General features: G+C 34.7%; 1 protein-coding gene across 1 annotated transcript; it reads left to right on the forward strand.

Moving 5' to 3' along the window:
• Positions 1-1,057: 1,057 nt before the first annotated feature.
• On the forward strand, positions 1,058-14,025 carry LOC111609320. Its single transcript, XM_023337100.1, has 12 exons — positions 1,058-1,352; positions 2,802-3,110; positions 4,111-4,380; positions 4,626-4,730; positions 5,380-5,439; positions 5,812-5,931; positions 6,203-6,403; positions 8,606-8,797; positions 9,504-9,695; positions 10,693-10,866; positions 11,003-11,191; positions 12,755-14,025. The coding sequence occupies exons 1-12, from the start codon at positions 1,304-1,306 to the stop codon at positions 13,087-13,089; spliced, it is 2,196 nt and encodes a 731-aa protein (XP_023192868.1). The 5' UTR covers positions 1,058-1,303; the 3' UTR covers positions 13,090-14,025.
• Positions 14,026-22,681: the final 8,656 nt, after the last annotated feature.

A 22,681-nucleotide genomic window follows, 5' to 3' on the forward strand; every position in this document is an offset into this window, starting at 1 on the left:
TAGAGTTATGAATAACACTTGATCCTTTGAAAATAAGTACCTTATCAAGTGTCAAACTAAAATGACAGAATTGTATTTAGTTTATCATGAAACTGAAAATTAACAAAGTTTCTTTTTTAAATATTATTTTACTCCAAAGAACAAAAACAAAGATTAAAGTCTTATAACACAAAATTAAATACAGTTTGTGTAATCAGGTGATTACACCATTATATTTTGTGAAATATTCTGAAAATTTGGAACAAAATAGCCCACTTAGAGTAAAACATTTTGGTATTTCTGTTGTCGAAATTATGTGCACATATTAGAAAAACACAGATAAACGAACTGCTAAAGTTAGTCTGTTCGATTAACATTGAGCGCAACACTTAGCTGTGTCCATAACATAACATTTATGTGTTAGAAACTTATTTTATGGTTTATGGCTTAAATATCTGAGAAACTGAATTTTGACTTTTGACTACTGTGAACCAAAATTAGTAAAACTGGCAGAAATACTTGAGATAGGTCCACTTTTTGGTTTTAATTACTGCAATGATTTCTCCATTACATTTTAATTTACTGAGATGCACATTTATGTTCCAAAAAACTGTTGCTGTAAAACATGACTGACTTTGGACTACACGACATAAACTGATGTGGAGGCAAACACCAAATTAATAGTAGATTTTGCGTGCTTTTAAAAAAGAAAACAATTGAATTTTTTGCCCACAAACCAATCTAAGTAGTCCTACGAAAGGAATGTTCGTAGCTTTTGCTGTCTGTAAGTCTTATCTTTCCTCACATGCAAGGACACGAAAAGCTGGAAAAGACACGTTTAATTGATTCCGGTCCTCTTACGGAAAGCTTCAAAGTAAACGTTTTATTTATTTATTTTTATCTATGTTTCATGTTTTCCATTTTTAATCATCTAAGGTATTTATATTTCCCCTACTAGGAATGCTAATTTAGGGAACAACTATTTATTTTCCCAAAGCTACTAGTGAAAGAGTTTTAATAGTTGAAGTAATATTTACTCATTTCCGGTGCGAAGGACACCGGAAATTCAGGTGTAACACAGGTGAAGCAATTCGAAACCCGCAAGTAGACAGGTTGTTTCGTGTCGTTCCTTAAGCTTACCTTTGATTTTTAAGATTATTTTCAATCCTGTCCACACCGGTTTTAGGTAAAATGCTCGACGTTTTTTTCTATTTATACCTAACCGGCTTCGGTAACCTGTGCTGTCGCTTACCTGTTTAGCGAAGTGAAAGTAAATTTTGGCCTCGAGTTAAACTGCGAACTTCAATTTGACGGTGGTCCAGAAATGAATCTTCGGTGTTTCATCGCCTGCTTCTCTCTTACTTGCTGTCTGGGTAAGTTTAATTATACATGAAAAATACTTTTCAAACTACTTTGAACATTTCTGTAAACATGCATTGTACATAATGACAAAACAACACCGCACTTCTTCCTTAACATCACAAGGACAACATTCTTCTTCTACACCTAATTTGTACACATTCTGACTGCACGTCCAACTTACTTTAACGTTTATAACTTAAGACACTTTATTACCTTTTATTAAGGTATTAAGATTCTCGTAACTATATGTTTTTGTCTTTCTGATGTATAATAACTTTCTTAAAAGTGTTTATCATCTTTTGATCTTTGTGTAGGAATCTCTGGGTGGAGATTGCTCTGTTCATTCAGAGCTCTGCAATTCCAACAAAAGATTATTATCTTTTCTTACACTGCAAACATTTGTTTGCCATGGTACTTCCCAGTCGGGTCAGCTACAGAGTTGTGGAAAAGTAGCGAAAGTTTTGGTTGTTAAACAATATTCTAAGCTTTAAACCTCCCACTGAGCACTGCCCAACTCATCTGAAAATGAAGGAGGTCCCATCACCTTGTGTTGGTCTCTTAATCCTAACAAAATCATTTCAGAGAAATGAAGACTAAAAACCTAATTTTTTCCAACTGTTTTCAACCTCTTCTGTTAATAATTTGTGTCGTTAGGGCAGCTAGCATTGCTGACGTTGACAGCATTGTCTGTATATTCTAACTGTAAATATTGCTGTGTTTACGCGCTACATGGAGTGTTTTACCTGTGACTAGGTTAACAGTTTTAATGATAGAGAATCTTATCCGACCTCATAATAAAAACATTCTCAAGGGTGGGCAATAGAGAAGAATAATATAATATATTTTTGTTAGTTCTTATTAATAAATTGACGTTTTTATAATTATGTAAAAACATAAATAAATAAAAAACAGGGTATTTAGGCTCCACAAGAATTAAATCTTGCTGACTTTTTGGAAGTTGTTGACAATAATAGGAGACAGGACATGTTTTGAATTAGAAATGACTGGTTGAAGAGCTTACCCTGCAAAATGCAATGTCTTACCAAGAATTTCTGCTCCAGTTTCTAGTGCAAATATCTTGGTACACTTGAAACAGAGGAAAACCATCCTACAAGTACTTTTTCAGTAAGATCTAAGAGCTTGTTTTAAGTAAATAATTTATTGATGTTGATTTTTAAAAAGTACTACTTTCACTGGTGGTTTATTTCATTTCTAGGTAAAAAAAAAAAATCAACTAGACCAAAAATATTTGGTAATATCTTGTGTTTTTCCACTATATGGGCCATATATATTTTGAAAGAATAAAAATCTAGGAACTTCATCATTTTTTTTCCCCCAGTGTTTGAGTAAACAAATTCTCAGGGGTGGGCTTGAAATTCTACTTTACTACATTGTTTTGTATAGTGTACTAATCTTTTTACATTTTAACATGTCTACTCTCACTTTAATTCTTTTTGTAGTTTCTGGACAAAATGCAAAATATGTACTGGTTGGGGAGAAAGTCGACTTCCCAGGCTTCAGCGACAATAAAGAATCCCCTGCCGACATTCTGTGGAAGCATATAGAAGGACACAACGTACACAAAGTGGTGCATTTTGATAGCAGACAAGAACAATTCTTTGGGTCATATGAAGGTCGGGCCACTCTTGGCTGGCGTTTTGCAGATCTGTCCATTAGCAACCTGAGATATGAAGACAGTGGATCATATGACGTGGAATTATTAATTAACAACCAACACCTGACCAAAAGATATGAACTGATAGTCATTGGTAAGCTTTTTTTTTTTTCCCTAAAAATAAACATTTCTGACAGCAGTTTTAGATTGACATTGAGTACTCTGTTCTTTTAAGTAACTAGCTGATGAGAAGCCATAAAGAAGGTTTTTAGTGTTTATTTTATGCATAGTTTGCATTATTGCTATGAATAGGTTCCTACAGAGTTGAATCGCAGCATGGGTAACACATTTTAAAAAATGTAGTCAAGCCAGTGCAGAAGAGCCTTTAACTTGTAGTCTGTCTAATGGATGTGGGGGGTTTGTCCAGTTCCTGTAAAATATAATCCAGATTGTATCAAAGTCTCTGGGCAAATGATCCTACTTTGCACACTGTTACCTCATGATACTTCATTACTGGTTTCAATACAAGAATAGCATTAATCAGGCATAAGGCACATTTTGATAAATAACTTTCTATCAAAGGCAAATTTTGCAACTTATTTTTTCTGCAAGTCGCAGCATGTTGTTGTTTCAACAGACACTGGTGTGCAACTCTCTGATAGTGTTTCAGTTTCTCTCTTAAACTTCAAGTTGTGTAACAGTACATTTTATGCCTTGGCTTCATATTTGATTCCTTGGGTTTTCTTTTTGAAAAAAGTTAGATTTATCTAGTAGTTCACAACTCCTAATGATTGTTTGATGCAACAGTCTGCAACATGATAATAATATATTTGTCCACTTAGATGGACCTTTGCTCTTAGTTTTATCCCAAAACTGATATAGATCTTTGCGACTGAGATCATAAAACTCAGGGAGATTGTTTCACTGTATTAGATGGTTGATTTATCAGGGCAATATGCAGTTGAAATCAATTTGTTTTAACATTAATGTTAAAATTAATTACATTTTTTTAAATTAAATAATTCAAATGTAGTTCTTTTGTGGAAAACTCTTAGTATTTAATATTTTGTCAGATATTCTTTTTTATGTTGATGAATCAGTCAGTATGGGTGAAACAATTCATGTAACTTGTTTGCCTTTGTGCATTATTTTAGACAAAGTCACCAAGCCTACCATATCCTGTGAAATAAGCAATGCAAGCACTTCTGAGTCACCAGGGAAGGCAACTCTGCTCTGCTCTTTACCATCCCATTCTGATCAGTCCTCACTGAGGTTTCAGTGGAGCACAAATGCAAAGATTCATCTCGGACACATGCTGAAAATTTCCCTTGGAGGTGAATTTGATGATCGTCAGTACAACTGTACTGTAAACAACCCACTCACTCAAGATTCAGCAGTGTTCTTTGCTAAGGACTGCTATCCTGGTAAGATATTTGTTTTACACTTTTATTCTTTAGTAAACAAACATACCTTAGGGGCTATTATTCACATTTCAATGGTCATGTGTTTAATACAGAGATAACTGGTGAACAAAAGCAGATAAAAGATGTATGATCAATGCTTATAATCAATTTTATTGTAATTTCGGACCAGATTATCAATTTTATCTTCTGCAGTTTAGTTCTTTTTATGTACAGTTTTTTGTTTTTCACTTTGTTTTTCTTTACAGAGACAAAGGCTCAAGCCGGACTGATTGCTGGTGTTGTTGTTGCTGTTGTTGTTGCTGTTCTACTGCTGATTCTACTGCTGGTGGTCTTCTTTTGTCTTAAAAAAGGTACTGTCACAAATAAACTGGTTAATTAATAAGGTTATGAGTAATAAAGTGGAATAAAATTAAATAATTGAAATCATGAACAAAATAAGCCATAGAGATTCCTAAGACATTGATTCAAAACACACGGCCAATGAAACTCAATTGGTTCTGAGGAAAAAAAATAAAATAGCTGGAATGGCCCTGTTAATAAACCCATATGAATCCAATTGAAAAACTATGGAAAGAATAGATTCTCAGAGTGCATAATATACAGTAAGTCTCCCTGAACTTTAAAATGTTTAGGTCATTCACTGGATTCATAAGTCACAATCTAACCTAAGCTATACATTCAATTGATTTCTCCATATGTCTTGCAGCTGTCATCATTCACCAAGCTACTTTTATCAAGTATTTCATACATTTTAATGAATGTTTTCTACAATATTACACATGAATTGCTCCTTTATTTAGATTTCTTCATATGTGTAAATTTCTCTGATTGTTACTAATATCTGTTGTAGATTTCTTGTCGGTACCCTCATTAGAAATATATGCACAGATAAAAATGTTGATTCTTTCCTTATTGTAGTTATTTTTTCAAAGATTTGAAGAAGTAGATTGATAGGCAGTTCTCTGACACTTAATCATGATACCCTTTTCTTGATTATAGTACGCTCAAATCGTGAGAAGTCTGATTTGGAAACTCTGTCAAATTCTGGATTTCCAAAAGGTATGTCAGTACTTTGTCTGGACCAGGGATAAAAAAGTCAAGCAAAAAAATTTAAGTTTTTGTAATAATTTATTGGTGTAAATGACAGAAATGTTTTTTTGCCTTTTAGTTGTCATCTAGATATGATATAACAATTATTGAATTGATTTTACATTTTGAAACAGCATTTTCTTAAGCAGCTCATAGTAATTTTTCTATGGTGGTCTGCTATGAAACAAAGAAGCAGGTTTACAGTAACAGATTAGATTTTTCTCTATATTAGGCATTTCTTAGTATCATCTTCATGTAAATTATTTGTTAACAGTGACAGTGTCATTGTTATAATTATTGATTTCCAGTTACATTTATTATGTCTTTTGATGTTTTTCTTAGCAACATCTGGAAGTGAAGAAAGCCAGGGTCTTCTGGACAGAGCACCTACATTACCCTCTAAACATGCTCTTGGACACCTAAACCAAAGAAATGACACCCCGTTGGATCCTTCCCAAAAGGGTAAACTCTACCGAAAGATTTACTTGATTAAAGAAAGTGAAGCATAACTGTTTCATGTAAATTAAAGCAAAGAACTTGGTAGTGGTAGAGGAAATATTTTTCTGTATAAACAATGGCAAAAATGCATGAAGTGAAAAAAATCATTTTAGGCGTCTTAAGTTACAAAGTAAAGTTTAATATGCTGTATCAGAAGTCAGACATTGTTTTTTACAAAGTCTGTAAAAATTCAATATTACACTGTGCTTTATTTTTTTATTATTTTGTGGTTTAGATTCAGAGAAGAACAAAGTCCAAGACAGCAAAATTCTTTTCTCTCCGTCGATTAAACAACTTCGCACCTTATTTGAGAAGGAGAATGGAAAAGCTAATGAAGCTGAGCCCAGAGAGGTTGTGGAGGAAGAAGTCTTGGAGAACAACCCTTCAGATTCTGAGGCTATGAATCCTGAGCTAATAGCTTTGCCATCTGAAAGTAGTGAGTACATATGGATTAAAAAATAGCATTTTTCCCTCTGCTACTACCTGCCATAAACATGTTTAAAAGTATTTTTAGACACAAAAAACACTTCACATAGAGCTGACATTTGCTACTTTCTCATTTCACCATAAGAAGTATTGTAGTATTGTAGAAGTATTTTTTTTACTATTTTCTAAAGTCTTTTTTTAAAAGTTACTCACACCATTTGTTTGAAGAAAAGAGCTGTAACCCCTCACCGACACCTCCCACCTCTGACCCCTGTGAAGTATGCATGGACACCCAGGTTGCTAAAAAACAATTAAAGTCAAGACAAATTGCAGTGGTGTGAAAAAAGCATTTGCTCCTTTCCCAATTTCCTATCTCTTGTATGTTTGTCACATTTCATTGTTTCGAAAAATCTCAAGTAATTTCTTGGATGGTTACTCTTCTACTGGATTAAAATTTATTGAACTGGTGCTATGCTTACTGAAATATGTTTTTTGGATACTCTAATCCTGTATGAATGATTGCTTTCTTGATCTTTTTTTTTTTTTTAATACAAACCCCCCACCAAAAAAACGCTTGTGTAAAGTAAATCTCACCACAGCTGCAGGCACCCTGCCCTAAGTCATTGTGACAGCCCTTCAGGATCTTTCACCCTTTGGGCCTCCTGCTAAATGACGGCAGACGTGGGCGAGGGCCCCTTTACAAAGATTTGCCTTGGGCCCCAAAATGGCTCCCTTCCAAAGTCTGCCATTGGACGGGAGCAGTCACTTTTTCACACAGGGCCATGAAGGCTTGTTTTCTTCTTCTTTCCTTAAGGACCTTCATTTAAAAGCTACATTTTGTTTACTTGTCTTGTCCTTGACTAATATTTAAATTGGTTTGATGTTCTGAAACACCAAAGTGTGACAAATATGCAAAAACATAGGTAATCAGGAAGGGGAAAACAGTTTTTTCCACTGCCATAGAGCTATTTTTCAATAAAACCAAGCAGTCACTGTTTTGTGCTTGCTCCAAATAACATTTCATTGATGTGACAGCATGTCACACCCATTTGCGCTAGTGAATCTCTGACAGGAATATTCTATCAAGTAAAAACGTAAAAAGACAATCACCTGAAACTTCACGTTTGACCAGTTTGATTACAACAATGAAGTTTCATTTAATCCAAACGGTTGTACATGTTTTCTTGTAATTATCTTCACCAAATTATGCTCCTTGATGACATAGTTAATTTACCAGTTAGACAAAAGCCACATGCAGGTTAAGGCAAATCCCAACTTGCCTCTGCAAGTAACGGTAATGTTTACAGCTCACTTTTCACTCAGTTTTTTTATGTATTAAATATTGTACTTGCGTTCACATGCAACTTGAGTTTGAGAACATCTGTAAAGTAAGAACCGGGGCTTATGTAATTTTCTTTTTGATCCCTTGATGTAGCCAAGGAACAAATATTCTGACAATTATGTGGAAATACTGCAACTTCTAAAGATATCTGTCAGTAACTTAGTGGTCTGGATTTTCAATTAGACAAAGAAATTAGTTGTACAATGGCATAAGAAAAGAAGAAGCTTGTGAAAGAAAATATTTGGTCTTTTTGGGGGTTCAGCCCTTTCTAATGCTCTTGAATAACAGTCATTACAACTAATTGTCTTAAAAGATTAATTTGAAAATGTGTTTTAATCTCAGTACAAATACCGTCATTCTATGAAGACCTAATGGGTTTATTAGTGAAAAAGCAATATTAATACTAAAGAACACACTAGACAGGTTAAGGGTAGTATTTTGGAGAAATATAAAGCAGGGCTTTCACCAAGTGAAATCGGGTATGTAGCGAGGTTCATAAGGACATCCTTTCTTTATGCACCAGTTTTGCAAAGAGAACGAGTGTTGTCTTAGTGTAGGGGTTACAAGGTTCACATGACATAAGAGTTTCCTTCCTGTTTCTATTAAAACTGAAAGTATGCAGTTGCAGGATTAACCGTTCACACATCAATCTCCTGTAGTCAGTCCTTCATGGCTGGAAGTCCATCAAAGTCATGTTTGCAGATGGCCACAAACAATAAAGAAGTGCATCAAACATTTAAAAGAAGGTGTCTGGTTAGATGAGACCAAAATTAAACTCAGTGGCCTAAGTGGCCACAATTATTTGTGGTGGAAAACTAACACTCTTGCATCACCTTGAAGACTCACATTTTTTATTATTTTGTGGTATAGATTCAGAGAAGAACAAAGTCCAAGACAGCGAAATTCCTTTCTCTTCGCCGGTTAAACAACTTTGCATGTCATTTGAGACGGAGAATGGAAAAGCTAATGAAGCTGAGGTTGTGGAGGAAGAAGTCTTGGAGAACAACCCTTCAGATTCTGAGACTATGGATCCTGAGCTAATAGCTTTGTCATCTGAAAGTAGTGAGTACATATGGATTAAAAATATGCCTCAGTGAAACACGGTGCTGGCAGCATCATTTGGGGGATGCGTTTCTTCAGCAGGACAGGTAGGCTTATTAGAGCACATGACAGATGGATGAGGATAAATGTGGGACAAATTTGGAAGAAAACATTTGAAAGACTTTTCTAATAAAAGCAAGACATTACAATGTCTGGTAATAAAAACTGCTACTATCTTCAGATTGGCAGATGCAATTTACAATCTTTAACTAAGAATAGCCAGTCAAACATGTGAGGCTAAAATGAAAAGTACTGAAAAAATCAATTGCCTTTTGGAATCAAAATATTTTAGAATTTTATTTAGGTTGATTTGTGTTTCTGAAAAGATGAACTTCCAGAAGGATTGGAAACAGAGGACAGTTCTCTAGACTCTAAGGAAAATGCGTTACCTAGTGTGCCAAATGGCAATGGTGAGCACACATGATCTTACCTTAAAATCTGCTTTCTCTGCTATCATTAGAAATTAAACTTTTTAAAGCTATTTATCACCTCCCTCTACAATTCTAAATGACATGAAGTCTCTGAGAAGTACCAAAAGAAATTCAAAGTATTATAATTAAAAAATTCTGATAATTAAAATAGAAATCTGTACATAAAAAAAGTAATTTGTTCCTATTAACTTTTTTTCTGTTTCTATTCTTTTTTCTTTTCCTTTTTTATGTTACAGGTCCAGAGAAAAATAACGATGAGGACAATAAAGCTTTAGATCGTCCTCCGGTGCCTCCAAAATCCAAACTTGTTCGGAATCTCTCTGCATTACAAAAAGTGACTAAAAATACAAATCCGAAAGTTATCAAGAAGCAAAGTTTAGATGACCCTGCTGATTCTGGAAATCCAAATGAGGTGTCAAATGATCAGAGTGAGTTCAAATAAGCTAACTAACCATTTTTTAAAGAAAACACTCTTAGAACTCCTTTTTATAACAACAATTTGTTGTATTTAAAAAAAGATATTGAACATACAAAGTAACTCAAACAATATTTCTTCTCCTAAACCTAATATATGGTGAACTTCCTTATGTTCTGTTTTGTTTGTCATTTTGGTTGTTTCGTTCCTGACTTTTTCTGAACCTCAAAGAAAACATTAAATCTGGTTTTAGCAACATTATGTTAATGAAAATGTCTGTCTCATACCTCTGTTTGCTCATCAACACTCCTTTTAATTTATTATTATATCGGTTTTATAACAATTGTGACTAAAACACTTTATATTTTAATGGTTTTGTAAGACATAATGCAACAGGGGAATAACATACCTCAAATTTTGCAGTATTGCCTGATAGTAACATCCCTTCATCTCACACCAATCCCTTACTGTCTGATTGTTTTATCTAATAATTGCTTGACCACTTGGGGGCACTCATGGAGCATTGAAAAAAAATCCCTGATGGTTTAGCTCTTAGTATGGAAAAAATAAATAAAAGCAAGGCAAGGACATCAGGGGAAAGTAATGTTTGCAGTAATGGTGTGCATTGTTGAGTAGTGCACACCACTGATCAAAAGTACATGTGCATTTTACAAGAAGAGAACATCAGAAGCGAGGCATATTTCAAAGACATGACATGATTTGATGTCCCACAACATTTCCTTGAAGATCCTTTATTTCATCAAGCTTGGAAGATTGTAGGTTATTTCTCAAAAAGCAGACATAACAAGATATGAAACCGTGTCGCCTGCTTAATAATGAGCTGATTTTTTGTTTTATTTTAGCAACCAGTTTACTTCCTCTAATGTCACAATTTTGACCATTTTGTCTTTTTCTAGAGGTAATATTGTCTGTGGAAGAGTGTCAAGAATAAACCTTTGCTTGCCTTGAAAGAATTAGTTTTTCTTATAGCTTTTCTGTCTCTATTATAGGTTTAAGTGAAAAACCTGAAGACAGTGGAAATTCATCTCTTCCTGAGGCATCACCCCGTCTTGGTCATCCTTGTACGGATGACAAAAAACTAGGGGATGAAGATAAATTTCCAGACATTTTGGATAAAGAGGATATTCCTATAGATGCTGAAGAGACTAAGGATGCTTTACCTGGTGTGCTGAATGGCAATAATGGCTACAATATTACACATACATTACACTATGTGTTTCTCTGCTATTTTTATAGTTAAAAATTCCTAACTCTATTAACCACTAATCACTTTCTGCTTTTTTCTTTTTTGTTCATCAGGCTCAGAGAAAAATAAGGATGAGGATAACAGAGCTTCACATCCTCCTTCAGTGTCTCAGAAATCCAACCTTGTTCGGAATTTCTCTGCACTAAAAAAAGCGACTGGAAATACAGACCCAGAAGATAAGAGACCAGTTTCAAATGATCCTTCAGATTCTGGGAATCCAAATGAAGTGCCAGAAAATCAGAGTGAGTACAAATGAACTAACTATGTTATTTTAAACACAGTACCACGAAAATTTCTTTTTTATGAAAAGAAATGTTTTGTTGTATTTTCAAAAAAAGTATGATTGAACATACAAAGCAATTGAAACTTTTTTATATTAAAACTGATATATAGTTTATTCTGTTTGCGGTATGTCATTGTCATTTTGGTTGTTTAACACCGGACGTTTTCCAGGCTTCAAAGCAAATATTAAATTTTATATCCCTATTTGCTCTCCTAAGTTATTTGTTTTATTTATTATTATCGTAGTTTTACAACAATTGTTAGTAACGCCCTTGTCCTCTTATTTTATACATCCTTATGTTTAATGGTATTGAAATACATGATGCAACAGGAGAATAACATACCTTCTGGTGGCTCAAATATTGAAAGAACAATGTAGTATTAACATCCCTTAATTGACACTACACTGGTCAGATGCTTTGCTCACCTCAGACGTTCAATGGTTGAAACCAAAAGTGAAACTTGAGCCATTACTTGATGTCTTATAGTTGTTTAATAATTATTCGACCACTTGGGGGCACTCATGGTTCATCGAACGTTTAGCTTTTATTATGGAAAGATAAATCAAACAAGAGGGTGACATAAAGGAAAAATGATGTTCATAACTATAATCCAGCAGGGCACTTTAAATTTTATACCATTGATCTACCATTGATTATAATATTGATGTACATTTTACAAGAGGAGTACATCAAAAGTGAGGCATATAGTACTTGATGTTCCACAATATTTTCTTGGAAATTATTTACTTCCTTGACTGGGTTGTTGGATATTTTTCGAAAAAGAAAGATATATAACAAGGTGTCATGTGTTTAATGATGAGATGATTTTTATTTACTTATATTTTTAGTAGCTATGTTACTTCCTCTGTCACCATTTTTCCCAATTAATCTTTTTTCTTTAGTTTTTTTTTTTTTACATATTATATGTACATATTTTTCTTTAATATGGTTGCTTTGAATGTTTTTCTTGCCTGTTTCTGTATTTCAAAGAACAAAACTGTCATTGTTTTGTCAAGTGGAATACATCAAGATTACCATAAAGTATAAACCCAAAGCAACATTATTATTTTTATGATGTCCTCATCTCCAAAGCTTCCAGATTAAATTACGTCTTCTATATTCAAAATATGGAACCCGACACAATAGGTTCAGCATCGGCGGTTTCGTTATTGTTTATTCATGATGTTCTAGTATTTTCTGATTCAGAAAAGAAAACACTTATTGTGAATAACTTTTCCATCTATAGGAATGACTAACGTTCATCAGTTTTGACAGGTTAAATTGTATTTACACAAGCATGTCACAACCTGGAAGAAGGACTCAATTTGATTACCTTTAATGCACTCCATTGCCTTGTTTAGAAGTGATTTTTTTTTTTTTTTTTTTTTTTTTTTTGCTTTGTTCAGTACTAAAAAGTCCATGCAGGGATATTTTTTGGGGGGTTACTTACAATGAACGGTTCAACATATTTGCATATTTTTAGCAGATGGGTTCTAGCACAACTGTTACTGTCTGTTTCAGATTCAGGAAGTAAGAAAGAGGAGAATGAGTTTGGAAAATCAACCCCTGAAAATGATGTTCAGCCACCGCCTGTTGCCAAGGAGAATTCTCCTTTGAGCCAAAACTCTCCAGAGAGTTCACCAAAGGCTGTACATAAACAAGACATCGACTCAGATAAGTGTGCAAAGACAAGTAATGGAGAATCTTCTTCATCATCCATAGAAGAATCAGAAAACAGGGAGCATGTTCTGCCCGCTTCCACTCCCAAAAAGACTGATTCAGAAACAACAGTGGAGGAGCAACAGCCTGCTCTCTCTGAAACAGAATCTGAAATGGAGACCCTGCAAAATAAGTGACCAACACCACCCAAACTAAGACAGCAAATATCCGTTTCCCGATTCTCACAGAACAGATTCAAGACCAAGAAATAGACACTAAGCAGCAATGCAAAGAGTTTTGAGAGTAACCTGATCGAGAAAATACAGTCTCAGAGGAAGAAGAAAAGAACAAGATCAGACATAGCACTACAATCTGCTGAAGACAAAGATTAACCTACGCAGACGAAAATATAAAGTAAGAGCTGCAGAGAGAATAAAGATGGGCAAATTGTTGGAGCTCTCAGGCAACATGACAAATGGGCACAATTCCAAGAGAAACCAACAAATAAAGAAGACAGATAGAAAGGAACAAAGACCAAAATAAAAAGTAACAAGGAGTTTTATTCTGAGATAGTCAAGTTGAGATATTCTACAGTAAGCTGAAGAAAAATGGGTGCTCCATCTTTTTCTAAACATGGACTTGCAAGTATCAACCACAAGCTACACAGTATGTGTTGAGGAATTTTTAGTGATGGATCAAGACAAAGTGCATATTTTCTTCATCAGAAGGAAAACAATACAGTCATTTTTTTTCGAGAATGAAAAATTTAATGTGCAGTGTGTATATAACTTCATCTCCCTGATGATATAGTTTTATAGAATCATCTTTTGCTTTGTATAGCAATACACTAAAATGTTTCTCATTCTGTTTTTCAAAAGCTCAAAGTCTGTCAGTTTCAATGGAGAGCATTTATGAAGATACATATTTAAGTCTTCTTAATAACATTTAGGCTGATTCCACTGTAACACATGAATATTTTATCTAAACCATTTTTAATGCATCTGTGGCTGCATTAATGTCCAGCCCTTTACATCCTTTACCAGGTTTATTTTCACTTATTTTCCCAATAACTTGAGCAGCATCTTGTCTTGTAAAAAGTTTCCACAAAAGCTTGTTCAGGGGGTAGTATTTTTTGCTTTAAAAATTCAAATTCTAGCATGTAAGTTAACAACAGCTAATTTAAAGTTATTGATTGTACACATTATAATATTACATTTATGGTTGCAAATACTATACATCCTGTAGTTCTACACAATCATGTCAGGAAATGTATATAATTTTGTACATTTAAAAATCTTAGTGATCTATTCACTGATAATTACACTCGACTACATCTGAATCTTGAATTACAATGTTTACAGATGTACTGTATGTAGTTTAATTTGTTTTTCAGATGTTCAGAAAAGTATAAACTTGATAATACACTATAAAGTTGTGTATTTATAATACAAAGCAATAATTAGGCATGACATCTTAAATTTAGTATAAACATCTGGATAGGTCTGCTAATTTGCTGCACTTTAACTTTGTTGATTTGCTGACTAAATATCTCACTCATAGGCGAGTATGTTGTTCATGTCACTTATCCATGGTCATAATGTTATAATAATCTGATTGATGTATATTAACATATATCTTTTTAAAGCAACAAAATATAATTTGCACCACCTAATTTTATCTATTTTCTGTATTGTTTATAACAATAAATTTTATTATAATTCTAAAAAAGGACTTCTGAGGGGTTTTTTTTGTATTTTTTATTTTTACCTCTTAATGAGATTATGGAAGTGTTTATTAACTTTACAGGTACCTCTGTTAAGTTGTCTGTGGCTGTATTAAAAAGGTACTTTTGTTGTTGGGGTAAAGTTTAACAAACTAGAGGTAAATTTAATTTTGACTTGTAAAAACACACAACCTTAAATAAGTCTGTAGTATAATAATAGCAATTTGAAACATTGCTGTTAAATATAATGATACATTTTCATATAAATCACTTTTAACTAATAAAAACTTGCATTTAGCATTAGTTAATTCTAATTTGCTTAATCATTTCTGTGCCACAGCAAACCATTTCCATATTTTGCCTTTATGATCACTAGAACTTGATGCTCATGTGAATGCAAAGTGATTTTTCTGCTTCTATTTGCTTCAAGAAAGATATCTCAAGGGCAACCCAGGATTTGCTATAAGGTGGCCATATTTTAACCTTTATAATGGTGAATATCAATAAATTCATATATAATTAAAAAGTAAATGATTTCATTATTCAATTCTACAGGTACAACTAGTTTATTATATACATCTATTCCACAGACTTAATTAATTAGGACGATTATGGATTAAAAATACAGATTTAGTTAGACAAGTTACAATTCAAAGCCAATAAAATATAAATGTTTTTCAAACATGGCTGAAAACTATCCATTCACTGTGCAGTTCATTTGCATTATTCCTGCACAGACTGGCATGAATACACTCCTTGAATACATTCATGTGTAATGTGAGGTGACTTTTCAGAGATGAACTTGTGGAATAATTTTCAAACTGATGCACATGTACACTTGGAGATTCTGTCAAACAAGAATACACTGGATTTTAAAGCTGGGCAACATGCATTACGTAAAATAAAATAGCATAAGCATCAGCAAAATAAGAAAAACATTAAAACAATGTGCTTGATAGCTTAAAATTGCAACGCATTAATCTGTACTGTGCACAAGCATCCCACCAGGATATTGAAATGTAGTAATATTCGCGCGTCAGTAGGGGGCAGTGTTTAACAGTCATTACCTCCTGAAATTCCCCCCCCCCCTCCCCACCGTCAATTTGGACATTAGAAATTAATTCTCTTTTAATTACTCTATTAATGGTTGCAAGATAGCGTTTATAAAAGCATTTTTGATTGAAAAACATTTAGAATGCAGTGTTGAAATGTCCCATTTAATGAATTTATTGCAGAACATTTTTCAAATGGAACCTTCAGATGTGAAATACTGCTTTGAGTTAAAGGCTGTGTGTTGATGGAGTGTTGTATAACTGTATTATGAGGGCAACGTGTGGAATCCTGGATATCATTTTGAGACGTCAAGACAAATTTCTCCTGTGCCTCAATGAAAGACTGCTTGTCGTCAAGTCAGACAATTTGATCACTTCTTCATAATTAATTATTGTTAATGAGCTGCACAATTAAACAAAGGGTCAGGCTGTATAGAACAGCGCTACCACATGGGAAAGCATAACAGGTCAGTCAACCAGACTGCTGTGTGGTATCAGTACATGAGAAGCTGGTGTAGATTTGGGAGGGCAGTAGTTGGGCCGTGTGAGAGAGTCGTGCATGATTAGTTTAGCCTCTGAGTCTTTGAGAAGTCTGTGATCTGCTACCACCTGCCCTGTGGGTTCAAGGCACACGAACAGAATGAACAATATTGTATTTCTGTGGCCACAACAAATACCGAGGCTTTATTGGAGTATGGAGTTATTTGTGGGGCTCTGTCTCCTCAGATCCAGGAGCAGTGCTGCAGTTCTATTGATCAAAAGACCTTTTTAGTTAGTTTTTAAGTGCAAACAATGATCTGTGATACACAAACCATTACGCAGGAGTGAGCTATTTAAGATCAGGTCAAGCTTGCACTTCTTTAGATTGTTTATGCCCTTTCGTCCTTGTTGCAATAGAAAAAAAAGAGTGCTAAAAGAAGAGTGGGCTCCCCTCCAGAAGTGCCTTTTATACGGGGGCTTATTAGCATGCTGGGTTGTTTAAATTGCCTCCTGGAGGGCTGACGTGAAATCGAACAATATCCCCTGGCTTTAGAGACTATAGCCCCACGGCTTCTCATTTATTTTTATGCAGAGTTAGGAGAGAGCTTTGGCATGGCTCTGCTGAGGAAGCCGAGCCCAGGGAGGCCAGGTCTGGGTAGGTCAGGACAAATCAATTAATATCCGCTCAGTAAACGTTCTTGGCTATCCCTGGGCCATTCTTCGCTGTGACAGTACAAGCTGGGCACCAACGTAATGATGTGATTGTGCTGTTAAATATTTTTAAGACGTTTTAATGGAAATAATAACCCTTTATTTCCCATCTCTATTAAAAAGCTTGATTTGGATTTGGATTTTACTTCTAAGGACGAGTATCCAACATTGTTTATTATTAATTTTATTACAGTTTATTAAAGGTCTCCCTTTTGGGTGATGATTTTTATGACTGTGTTTTTCCCTTCCCCTGACTCTATGCATTTATTTTTCTGCAAACATTTGGTCATGATGTAAAATTCAAGCATGCCCAAGGCAGAAGGATTATTACAGCCATAGGAGTAGCCAACACAGTGGAAACAATCGCTAATAAGTGCTCCAAATGGGACAGATAAAATGAGTGTAGGCTTGAGAAGTGAGTTATTTGTATGATCTCAGTTGTCAAGAATAATTATAGTTGCCATGAATTTGGGTCAGGACATTAAGTGAATTTCACACAAAGTGGGGACTGCAGTGGACAGCGATTCAAAAGCTTCATGTGTGAGTGTTTGTCACACAGTTGCACAAAAGCCACCACTTTGGACATTAATGTGTCACATCATACAATCCAATTAATCACCAAACAGTGTGGGCACATGATAGTAATGGTAGCATCACATAACAATGGAGGATTGATGTTATAGGTGTAGATTTAATGTTTGGAGAAAATTGTCAATCATCGTTTGTCCATTAAAAGTGACATTGTGCATCTTTGTGCCTGAACGTACTATTTCTGATAATACTTCTACATTAGTTACTTTTTCTGCTGTTTTTTGGCTGTGGGGCTGTAATTTACAGTTTTTGTGTTGATTGGAAACAGTGGGACAGCAACTTTACAGTTAAGATTACAACACCCTGTCTGCAACTTACATCCAGGTAAAATGAAGATGGTGCCACTGACAGTGCCTATTTATATCACTCAGAAAAAGGAGGAGTGACATGTGGGGAATTCTACTTTTCGAGGCTGGACGTGCGCCATGTTTTAGCTGCACCACCTCTTAAACACACTTGAATCAAATACATGATTTTCAGAGTTTAAATGTAAGTTAATTTGGAGGAGAAACACTTCTGAAACATGCAGTACATCAGCCGTCAAGGAAGACGCTGATGGGAACTCAGGATGCTGTAAATCATAAAGGCGCTAAAGACACCTAAGACAAAAGACAGCAAGATATCAGAAGCTGTTTTAATCTAGGAGACTTCTTTGCTTACGTATGATATCAGATGATTTTAATTATTTTTCTGTATCTAATTAATATTTTGAGTTCAGTTTGTATTTCTCCTTTTTGTTTGCCGTTGACAATATCTACATGTCTTAAAGCATGAAGGTCAAAAACGGGGTTAAAATTTTTCATTGCACTACATCATAGAAATTTCTCAAATATGTGGCCATGTTAGTTTAGCAACAATATTTGATGGTTTTTGCACAACATATCATAATAATTTCTTTTTAAAATACATATTTTATATTTAGAGTGGAAAGTGAACATGCTTTTATCTGTACAAGTTTAAAGTAAATCATGAATGAAGATATATGAAAACAAAACTTATTAAGACTAATATAATTCAGGCATGGAAGGGTCAAATTGCTCAGATTCACTGTTATCATTCAGCGTTATGGTAGTTAGATGCAGTCGTTTTAGGATCTTGTCTGCTGTGCAGTAAGTGACTAAGATGCCGCTTATGAAACACACCACTGTTGCCAGGCTCATATTAGGTGACCACAATGTAAACAGGTTGTTAGACCTCCAGGCTAAGTGAAGGTGTGCACGGTGGCAGCCATGTTTGCGTGACTCTCGTAGTGCATTCCTTCACATTGTGACAGCCTAAAGCTAATTAGAGGGAGTCTGCGTGTGGCCTGGCAAGAACTGGGACACATATTTTTCTGTCATCTGTCTTCACAATTGGTTCCTGCTGAAACATCAATACTGTAGTCAATGAGTAAATATTATTTTCTTTATGGTCAGAAGGAACCTTTGAAATATTTACTTGTTTGCTTTAGTGGTTTGTCTTGAGTATTTGGTGTAGAGACACCTTTCATGTTTGTGGCGAGGGCCAAGAAGCAGACCTGATGATATTTTTCTCTGAACAGTGTGCTCACACAGTTGAGCATTAAAAGGTCTGGTGTTAAAAATGGGCAAGGCTCCTGGTGAAGAAAACATCAGTTCAACAATATAGTTATTTACAGTGACCGAGCATAACATTATGACCACTTGTCTAATAGTGTGCAGACCTGTGTTTTGCTAGCAAAACAGCTCTGATTCATTGAGGCATCGCCTTCATGGCTATGGCACCAAGATGTTAAGAGCAGGTTGAGATCCCAACAATCTGGAGGCCAAATCAACACTTACAGTTTGGTCATCCTCAAACCAGTGCTTAACTATTTTTCAGCCACCAGGGAATGCTATTTCCTGGAAAGCTTTTAAATGACCTGCAGCATTGCTTAGGTTAATGAAACGTATCAAATTAATATCCAGGGTCAGCTTTAACACCCTAACTGGTCTACAGCTATATATGAGGCTCCATATGCAACAAACTGCAATACACACTCGCTGCAATGCTCTATGATGGCATCTTTCTGTCTAAACCAGCCTGAGCAGTCTGTTGCATAATAGTGACTTCAAATACTGTATGCTGAAAATACACGTTATATATTTTTATCCCAAAATTGCAAAGTTAGAGGTCTAAAATGGATTCAAAAAGTCAATTTTAGGACGTTTTGAGTGATAAAATTGACCTCTTGAGATGTGGCACTGAGATTTGTTATTGCAAAGCATGGAAGAAACCTAAGTACATCCATGGACAAAATCTTTTCCTGAAGAGTTAGGAACAGGTCAATAAATTGTGATTTATTATTTTTTTGTGCTGTCAAATTTTGAATGAAGATTTGTAATAATGATCTGAAATATTTTCCATAAAATGTTTATTAATGTAAACATGGAAAACCATAGAACATCCTTTTTATTTTAAGCATTTTATTTAATATATTGATCAAATTCTTTCCAAGAATAAACACATAATTTAAAATAAAACTTACTTAAAAACCGCGCTTTGCACAATAATTTACACACAGTACCCGTGTAATGAGCGCAACTCATCATTATCTGCTCACATACTCTTTTGTCTGGAAACCAGAACCATATGAGTCCATTTGTCAAAGATAAGCCCCACCCCAGATGTTGAACATTCTGACTTCTTCAAGAAAACACATTTTTAAACAGCTCTGTAACCAAGAAGGAATGATAAAGCTTTAGCAGTTAGAAATGCATGCTTTCAGCACCACTGACAGTTTCCACAAGCCAGCGGAGGGAATAACTTTGTTTTTGTTTTCAGTTGTCATGTGTTTCTGTATAAAGCTATTCTCAGCAGTCAAGTTGCGCAGCCTCAAGCTTTTTTTTTTTGTCGGCTCTTTATTCAAACAAGCTGCCTGTCAATGTGCCATGCTGACGTATCTGCACTTGTGCACTTGCGCAACCTGACACAATTCTCCTGGGGGCCCAAAATGGAAAACACTCGCAGCACATTGCTCGCTTTGTGTTGTCTGATGGGAAGATTAAAGCCAAACAAAATTCACCGTCTTCGAGTGAGAGTGGGTCGATGGTGGGACCACCGGAGGGGAACAGCTCTCTCAGCAAAGTCATCAGATGGCATTATCATTGATCTCCCACTCTGGTCCTCTCTCTGTCTTCTTGGGTCTGCCCTGAGCTGTCAGTAACATTTCCCGTGGCTCCCTGCTGCCTATCGTCTGAGAAGCGAGATAAGAAATCCTAATGACTTCACCAGAAAAACAGACTGCTTCCTAGCAGTGATGCATCTCTGCCTCTGCTGAAACAAGGATGAAACAATATATTGACTTCTGGTAATGATAGACAAAACTCATGTTTTATGATGTCCCTGAGACAGGTTTGGAGACTTAGAAATGTGTGATATTTCTATATATTTCTTTTGTTTGCTTGTTTTAATAAATTTCTCCACGTAAAAATGATAGCATCATATAGTCCCTGTCTCCATCACAAAGCCAGTTCAGGTGTATCCATCACAAACAACCAAATATTTCAGCAAGATAGATAAAAGAGTCAGAAAAAAGTCGTTTTTGTTTATCTGTTAACTTGACATATAACAGAAGAGAAGTCTGCATTAAATCTATCTTTGGTCTGACAATCATTTGTATTAAAAAGCATTATGTCATCTACTTAAAGCTAGATGCTTCTTAAAGAGATAGATGGCAATTTTATGTCATCTCTTTTCATTTTAAATTTGATACAGGATTTTTAATCAGACATCTACTTTATTGTGCTATAAAATGGCACTAAGTGCCTGGAAAATATATTATGAAGGATATTGAGGTATTTCTCTACAACCATTTTTCTATAAAGATCCTCCAAAGCTCAGACAGGTTGAATGAACAGCTACTGTGCACTGACATATTTAGCTCAAGTATATACATAGACTTTACTATTTGGGTGTATGCATTTGGAGTTAGAGCAAAAAATATGTATTTTGCTTTCAACAGACCAGTGATTTAGTTTTTCCTGGTTTGACAACATCTAATTTGCTTTTTGGCAAAATCAGAAGCAGACTGAAGCATTGTACTGAATACATGATTTTCAAACATTAATTGTTGTCTCTTGAGAGTTTCCTACATGTGGGTCAGATGTTTGCCTCAAAACATGATGTGCAGAGCGGTGCAGGAGCAGCTTAACTATGATCAGCACCAAAAATGCAAAAGAGTTCAATTCAAGTGTCACAGCAAAGGATGTGAAAACAGTACATATTATACTTACACATTAAATTGTAAATACATTTTCCAAGATATCAATATCACTTTGTTGTGACATGCAATTTTTGGATGACTTTTTAAAGAAAACAAAAAAACTTTTCCAAAATCAGTTTTAACTAAATGTAGACAAACTGAAGGGGTGAGAATGTTTTCCGCTGGCAGCTTCTTTTAAACTATCCCCCTAAACTATGATGTAGCTGTGAAGGAACAGTTTGGATTTTGTAAAATGGGGACATGCAAAGAAGTCACGAGTAATGAGTTAAGCTTTCTAAACAACCTTGGTTGAAAGAAATAGGACGTTTGGGGAAATGCCTCATTACGGAACCTATTTAAAAGCACATTTCATTCTATGATTATTTACAGTGACAAACATGTTCTGTCAGTGGTTCGTTATTTGTTTCATTTAAAACAGATGTTGTAATATGGAATACGTCAAGCAAATTAGGGCAGAGTAAAAACCAGTCAACTGTTATAATTTTATTGTAGTTCAAACAATTGAAAATCAAAGAATAAAGTTATATTTTTAGACTTGTAACATTGCTTTCAGCTGATGAGAGGTGGTTCAAAAAAGGAGATTTTAGCACTTTCAGGCCAACTTTAACAAAGTTTTTTCATAAAGAGCTTCTAAAGCAAATACAATTAAATAAAAAAAAGAATTGAAAAACATATATATTATATGAAAATAGTTATTCTCAAAACTGTTGAAGGTCAAGTTTTGCACTTCTTCAAGCTGCTCTAAAAATGATCCCATGAAATCTCATTTCCTTTAATGAAAATCAAATAGCCTTTCTCTGAAGCTATGAATTGGCACAGTCCTTCAAAAATATTATAACGTTGATTAAATCCTAAATATTGTTTGAGAGAATCTGTGAGTTTTGAACATAAAATGTGCACTTTAGATTGGTCGCTATGAATAAGAAATCTAAATCAGATGCTTCCTTAGGAATAAAAAGAAAGACAATAAAACATTTACATCAACTGTCTCTCGAATAATTTAAAAGTGA

Source organism: Xiphophorus maculatus, chromosome 7, assembly GCF_002775205.1.
Source record: "Xiphophorus maculatus strain JP 163 A chromosome 7, X_maculatus-5.0-male, whole genome shotgun sequence".
NCBI lineage: Eukaryota > Metazoa > Chordata > Actinopteri > Cyprinodontiformes > Poeciliidae > Xiphophorus > Xiphophorus maculatus.